Below are 7,335 nucleotides of genomic sequence, written 5' to 3' on the forward strand. Positions count from 1 at the left end.
CACACACACACACACTACACAGTCAGACACACACACACACACACACACACTACACAGTCAGACACACACACACACAATACACTGTATTTAATTTGTTTATTAAATTCAACATGATCTCAGTAACCAGTTAAAATGTTCCTAGTGAACAGTGTGTGTATGAGAATAAAAACATACCTCCCAAATGGAACCCTATATAGTGCACTACTTCAGACCAGGGCCCTATTCCCTATATAGTGCATTACTTTAGACCAGGTCTAAAATAGTGCCACTATATAGGGAATAGGGCCCTGGTCTAAAGTAGTGCACTATATAGGGAATAGGGCCCTGGTCTAAAGTAGTGCACTATATAGGGAATAGGGTTCCATTTAGAACGCACACAACAAAAAACTGAGCACCTCATGAGAACAACATGGGAGGAAACCATAACAACCCAGTGTAAACAACATCGATATAAACAAAACAACTGCTGGAGAAAAATTATTCAACTTCCTGAATTTATTTACCGTTGTGTGTGTGTGTTCCCGGTGATCAACTAAACCAACTGGAGAGACAATATGGACCGGTATCACCGGTACAGTACATGTCACTATTGTTCATTTAAAAGGATACTTCTGGATTTCTTTATTTATCTACTTCCTCAGAGTCAGATGAACTCTGTAGATACCATTTTCATGTCTCTGCATGCAGTTTGGAGAAAGTCGCTAACTAGCACTAGCGCAACCACTGGAAGTCTATGGGTATATGCTAGCACGCTAGTTAGCATTGGCTCGCGAAACTACCTCTTAGCGTCCTTCATACTAGACGCAGAGACATAAAAAATGGTTCATCTGACTGTGGGGAAGTAGATAAAGCGCCTCGATGCTAAAATCCCACAGTATTCTTTTAAATGACTTTTTGACAAAAACTCTAAATGACATAAAAAAAAAAAAAAAAAAAAAGACAAAGAAAAATAAAAGTTAATATTTAGGAGGAGAGGCAACGCTGTCTTGTTGATGATCGCTATGTTTTATAATGTTAATAATAATAATAATATTCAATATTTAAATCTCAATAAATATATTATGCGGCGGAGCCATTTTGGATTGTCTTTACACATCGCTTATCCATTTAGATATGATCTGCCCACTTGATTTCACCTTGTTCAAAATCACCAGCTGCTAATAAATAAATAATTAATTGAATAACAAAATAGAAGACAGAATTTTGACATTGTTTGATATTTGAATATTTGAGCATTATACGATACAGTAGAACCTAAATATACTGCGATAAAGCATAATAGGTGGATGACAAAAAATACAAAAAATAATAAAATACAGTACATGTAAGTCAGAAAAAAGTCACTAAAATATTTAAATCATGTTTTATAAATACATATGGTCAAAAGTCAATACTATTCAAGTATCATTATTGCCAAGATATGAAATAAGTGCTAAAGTAAATGAAGTTTTCTTCAGTTTGATCTATAATTCCCTTGTTTACCTTACCTATGGGGTTTGGGTAGATGCTATGTGGGACCCTTGGGACATCCCTACCCTAAACCCTACCCTACCCTTACCTTAACCAAAACCCTCTTCTTAACCCTTACCTTAACCAAAACCCTCTTCTTAACCATAACCCTCTTCTTAACCCTTACCTTAACCCTCTTCTTAACCCTTACCGTAACCATTTTAAATGTCAACTTCAAATGGGGTGACGTCAGAGTTAGACGTCCGAAGGATCCCACTTAGCATGCACCTCTGCTGCATAGAGTAACACTGTGAGCAGAATGAATGCAGCCCTTCATGAGTCAACTTAACATATGAATTACAAAATGGCCGTCTTTTGAAAACCAAACAACCCAAAAAACTAAACCAACCAAACATCCAACACAAAGGTAAAATGCCTCAGTAACAAACTAGGCACATAGTGGAGGTTGTTCACCTCCACCTCCCTCCTCTTTCCCTCTGTTCCCTCCTCTCCCACAGTGAGTGATGATGGGAGGGATGATCAGAAGAAGGCAGGGTTCTGGTTAGGGGGGATATAGAGTCTCTGTGGGGTGGTGGGAGAAAGAGGGTAGGGGAAGGCTCTGGTACAGCCGTATGAGAGGAGACCGGGGCTGTTGGAGACAGGAGGAGGAGAGAGAGAACCGTAGGGGACGGGAGGAAGAGGAGGAGAGAGCGAACCGGGGGAGCTACCGTTGAGGAAGGAACAGTCTGAGAGGAAGGGATGGAGTAGAGAGAACATTTAAAAAATATATATAATAATAATAATAAATAAATCAGTCAATTGATTGGTCTAACACAGGGGTAGGCAACATCGAAGCCCGAGAGCCAATTTAGGAATTCCATGGAGGGCAGTTATTTTAAAAGATATAGGTCCATAATAATTTCGACATACTTTTAACCAGGTATAAACGTTAAAGTGGAGCCTGAAGTCATTTATTTTTTTAAATCTAAAATAATACTTTTCCCTAAATTCCACCGCGGGGCCACATTAAAGGGTACCACCGGTTGTGAGTCACTTTTCTAACAAGTGTCAAGTGTAAGCGTGTGTTTAACTAACCCAAGTTCCAGAGTGCGTTCTGTGCTGCCAGCTCCTTAGCGTCCTCCAACACCGTACACACCCTGTCTGGCATGAAGCTGCTTCTCGTCGACGAGATCACGACCTAACAGACACAAACACAGACAGAGAATTAAAAGGATGTTTTTCCACCCCCTCCACCCCCCCAATTTTTTTTTTATATATGTCAATCATCTTAGAAATGTAGGTAAATCAGAACATGGTTCAGAGATACAGTATGATCCTAGTGCTTGGCTGTAACTTGGGTTGCTGCCTTTCCAGACTAATTCCTAGGTCTCCATAGGATGAGGTACATCAATTTAAACATGGAAACAGTCTTTGTTAGTCTGGCTGACACCAGCTCTCAAAAGTCTTACACAGCTTGCTGTGTAGTGAGTGACGTGGGTCTCTCGCCAGACTAGTCAGCCAGACTAGGTCTTTGTATAAACGTTTGTTTGTTAAATAGTATGTAGTAAAGGTGGTGAAAATAATGAATGAATAAATGAATGAACGAAGGTACTAATTAACAACAAATTAATTAATTAAGTAAATAATGAGACATATACCCACCTTGTATATGAGCATTAGCTTCCCCTCTTGTCCCGGTGTTGAGTAGAGGTAGTATTCAGGTAGTGCCCAGCTGTTCTTTAGGCAGTAGTACTCTAGTAGAGTTACCGCTGAACTAAACTGACCTAGTAACAACATATATAATATATAGTATTATTACAGTATATTACATAGTATTATTAGTAGTAGAGGTAGTATTCAGGTGGTGCCCAGCTGTTCTTTAGGCAGTAGTACTCTAGTAGAGTCACCGCTGAACTAAACTGACCTAGTAACAACATATATAATATATAGTATTATTACAGTATATTACATAGTATTATTAGTAGTAGAGGTAGTATTCAGGTAGTGCCCAGCTGTTCTTTAGGCAGTAGTACTCTAGTAGAGTCACTGCTGAACTAAACTGACCTAGTAACAACATATATAATATAGTATTATTACAGTATATTATATAGTATTATTAGTAGTAGAGGTAATACTCAGGTAGTGCCCACCTGTTCTTATAGCAGTAGTACTCTAGTAGAGTCACCACTGAACTAAACTGACCCAGATTGATAATGGCTTGGGGGGGGCTGCCGTTTTACGGGCTCCTAACCAATTGTGCTACTTTGTGTTTTTTTTCGCGTTGTTTATAACTTATTTTGTACATAATGTTTCTGCCACAGTCTCTTAAGACCAAATAGAGCTTCTGGACATCAGAACAGTGATTAGTCACCTCGAACTGGACAAAGATATTTTTCTTTAACCTGTCTGGGCTAGGGGGCAGTATTTTCACGGCCGGATAAAAAACGTACCCAATTTAAACTGGTTACTACTCTTGCCCAGAAACGAGAATATGCATATTATTAGTAGATTTGGATAGAAAACATTGAAGTTTCTAAAACTGTTTGAATGGTGTCTGTGAGTATAACACAATTCATATGGCAGGCAAAAACCTGAGAAAATTCCAAGCAGGAAGTGGCCTGTCTGAGAATTTGTAGTTCTTCCTTTGGTTGTCTATCGAAACTACAGTATCTCTGGGGTTACGTAGCACTTTCTAAGGCTTCCATTGGCTCTCTAAAGCCTTCAGAAAGCGGATTGAGGCGTCTCCTGTCTCTGGGCAGATAATAGGAGCTCAGTTTGTCAGTGGTCTGCCTGGTGACTAAGAGATTGGATATGCGCATTCACGAGACCACGCTGTTTTTTTCTTTTCCTCTTTGAATGAATACACTACTGTCCGGTTGGAATATTATCGCTATTTTACGAGAAAAATAGCATAAAAATTGATTTTAAACAGCGTTTGACATGCTTCTAAGTACGGTAATGGAACATTTTGAATTGTTTTGCCTCGAAATGCGCTCGCGCATTACCCTTTGGATAGTGACCTGAACGCACGAACAAAACAGAGGTATTTGGACATAACTATGGATTATTTGGAACAAAAACAACATTTATTGTGGAAGTAGCAGTCCTGGGGTGCATTCTGACGAATATCAGCAAAGGTAATACAATTTTTCTAATGCTAATTCTGAGTTTAGTGTGCCCCGGAGTTGGCGGGTGTCAAAATAGCTAGCCGTGATGGCTGAGCTATGTACTCAGAATATTGCAAAATGTGTGTTCAGGTCACTATCCGAAGGGTGACGCGCGAGCGCATTTCGTGACAATTTTTTTTAAAATATTCCATTATCGTACTTCGAAGCATGTCAAACGCTGTTTAAAATCAATTTTTATGCTATTTTTCTCGTAAAATAGCGATAATATTCCAACCGGGCGACGTTGTATTCATTCAAAGGCTGAAAGAAAAAATTTGAGAATTCTCATGAACGCGCATCTCCAGTGTCACTGTTCCCAGGCTGACCACTCACAAATTCTCCTGCTGTTCTTCGCCCAGAGACAGCAGACACCCCATTACACTTTCTGGCGCCTTCTGAGAACCAATGGAAGCCTTAGAAAATGTCACGTTACAGCAGAGATGCTGTATTTTCGATAGAGATGCAACTGAAGGACAACAAATTGTCAGACAGGGCACTTCCTGTATGGAATCTTCTCAGGTTTTGGTCTGCCATATGAGTTCTGTTATACTCACAGACACCATTCAAACAGTTTTAGAAACTTTAGAGTGTTTTCTATCCAAATCTACTAATTATATGCATATTCTCATTTCTGGGCAAGAGTAGTAACCAGTTTAAATCGGGTACGTTTTTTATCCGGCCGTGCAAATACTGCCCCCTAGCCCCAACAGGTTAAATCGTTTTTTTTTCTCCCCTCTCTCTCCAGAGATGTTAGATGAGGTTCAAGTCCGGGTCTGGCTGGGCCACTCAAATACATTCAGAGACTTGTTCCAAAGCCACTCCAGCGTTGTCTTAGCCGTGTGCTTCGTGTCGTCCTGTTGGAAGGTAAACCTTCACCCCAGTCTGAGGTCCTGAGCGCTCTGGAGCAGGTTTTCATCAATGATCTCTCTGTACTTTGCTCCGTTCATTTTTCCCTCGATCCTAACTAGTCTCCCAGTTCCTGCAGCTGAAACAAATCCCCAGAGCATGATGCTGCCACCACCATGCTTCACTGTAGGGATGATATTGGCCAGGTGATGAGCAGTGCCTGGTTTCCTTCAGACGTGACTCTTGGCATTCAGGCCAATCTTGGTTTCATCAGACCAGAGAATCTTGTTTCTCATAGTCTGAGAGTCCTTAGGTGCCTTTTGGCAAACTCCAAGCAGGCTGTCATGTGAATTTTACTGAGGAGTAGATTCCGTCTGGCCACTCTACCATAAAGGCCTGATTGGTGGAGTGCTGCAGAGATGGTTGTCCTTCTGGAAGGTTCTCCCATCTCCACAGAGGAACTCTGAAGCTGTCAGAGTGACCATTGGGTTCTTGGTCACCTCCCTGACCAAGGATCTTCTCCCCCGATTGCTGTTTGGCCAGCTCTAGGAAGAATCTTTGTGGTTCCAAACTTCTTCCATTTAAGAATGATAGAGGATTATTTGTTCTTGTGAACCTTCAATGCTGCCCAGGTCTGCGCCTCAACACAATCCTGTCTCGGGGCTCTACGGACAATTCCTTCAACCTCATGGCTTGGTTTTTGCTCTGACATGCACTGTCAACACATGGGACCTTATATAGACAGGTTTGTGCTTTTCCAAATCATGTCCAATCAATTGAATTACCACTGGATGCACCTGAGCTCAATTTCAAGTCTCATAGCAAAGGGTCTGAATACTTACGCAAATAAGATGTGTTTTTTTATTTTTAATAAATTAGCAAACAAAAAAACAAAAACATTTTTGCTTTGTCATTATGGAGTATTGTGTGTAGATTGATGATGATTTAATTTTTTGGGTGAAAGGCTGTCACGGTTGTTTGAAGGATCGGACCAAAATGCAGAGTGTTCGTGGTTCCACATACTTATATTTATTGTGAAATGTTGCAAAACACCAAATACTTGAAAATACAAACACAACAAACCGTGACGCAGAGAGGACAACACACTACTGAAAAGATAATCACCCACAAAACAGGAAGAGAAAAACCCCTACTTAAATATGATCTCTAATCAGAGGCAACGAGGATCAACATAGAAATAGAAAAACTAGAACTTAAACATAGAAAAAGAAAACATAGAACAAACACCCCCTGTCACGTCCTGACCTACTCTACCATAGAAAATAACAACTTACTATGGTCAGGACGTGACAAAGGCTGTTTAAAGGCTGTGATGTAAACAATTTGGGAAAAAATAAGGGGTCTAAATACTTTCCGATTGCACTGTATATAATATAATAATATCACAATCATAATATCATAATATAATATCATCATCACAATCATCAGCAGGTTTTCAAAAAAAAATAAACTGGATTTCCTGATTCTGGGAATTATTTCAAACGGATTTCTAGAAATCGTGGGATTTTTTTAAACCAGAATTTTACAACCATAATCATCAGTATCGAACGCACCTGGTTTGAGTGACAGCAGGCTGGCGGGGGAGAGACTGGAGCCAGCGAAGATGGGATACACACACCTCTCCACATCCCCTGTTCCTATACAGAGATCACCTACATCATTTACACACAACCTGTTCCTACACAGACCACCTTCATCATCATCATCATCATCATATATTTCACACACTCCCACCCCACCAAGCACGCTCCCTTCCCACAGACACACTGACCTGTTCCAACGTAGAGACTCCCCAGGCGAGGTGGCAGGCTGAGAGGTCGTAGAGGAGTCCCTACCTCCATCCCTCCTAAAT

The 7,335-nt window shown here is 40.4% G+C and overlaps 1 protein-coding gene across 4 annotated transcripts in view; it reads right to left on the reverse strand.

Annotated features, from left to right (window-relative positions):
* Positions 1 to 251: 251 nt before the first annotated feature.
* Positions 252 to 7,335, reverse strand: part of rbm46 (RNA binding motif protein 46) — a 29,184-nt gene continuing 22,100 nt past the window's right edge. The window contains exons 12-17 of one of the 4 annotated variants that reach the window (XR_014381503.1): positions 7,255 to 7,329; positions 7,037 to 7,120; positions 3,112 to 3,233; positions 2,545 to 2,647; positions 1,589 to 2,195; positions 252 to 1,558 (exon numbers count right to left, since the gene is read on the reverse strand). Coding sequence is in view for 3 of the 4 variants with exons in the window: in XM_045701663.2 (XP_045557619.1) it covers positions 1,990 to 2,195; positions 2,545 to 2,647; positions 3,112 to 3,233; positions 7,037 to 7,120; positions 7,255 to 7,329 (590 nt within the window). In the remaining variant the exon portion in view is untranslated. Of the gene's footprint in view, positions 2,196 to 2,539; positions 2,648 to 3,111; positions 3,234 to 3,272; positions 3,374 to 7,036; positions 7,121 to 7,254; positions 7,330 to 7,335 lie in introns of those variants that run through there. The other 3 variants (XM_045701663.2, XM_082965369.1, XM_082965370.1) reach the window with 3 other exon arrangements.

The sequence above is a fragment of the Salmo salar genome, chromosome 18 (assembly GCF_965601325.2).
Source record: "Salmo salar chromosome 18, fSalSal1, whole genome shotgun sequence".
Taxonomy (NCBI): Eukaryota; Metazoa; Chordata; class Actinopteri; order Salmoniformes; family Salmonidae; genus Salmo; species Salmo salar.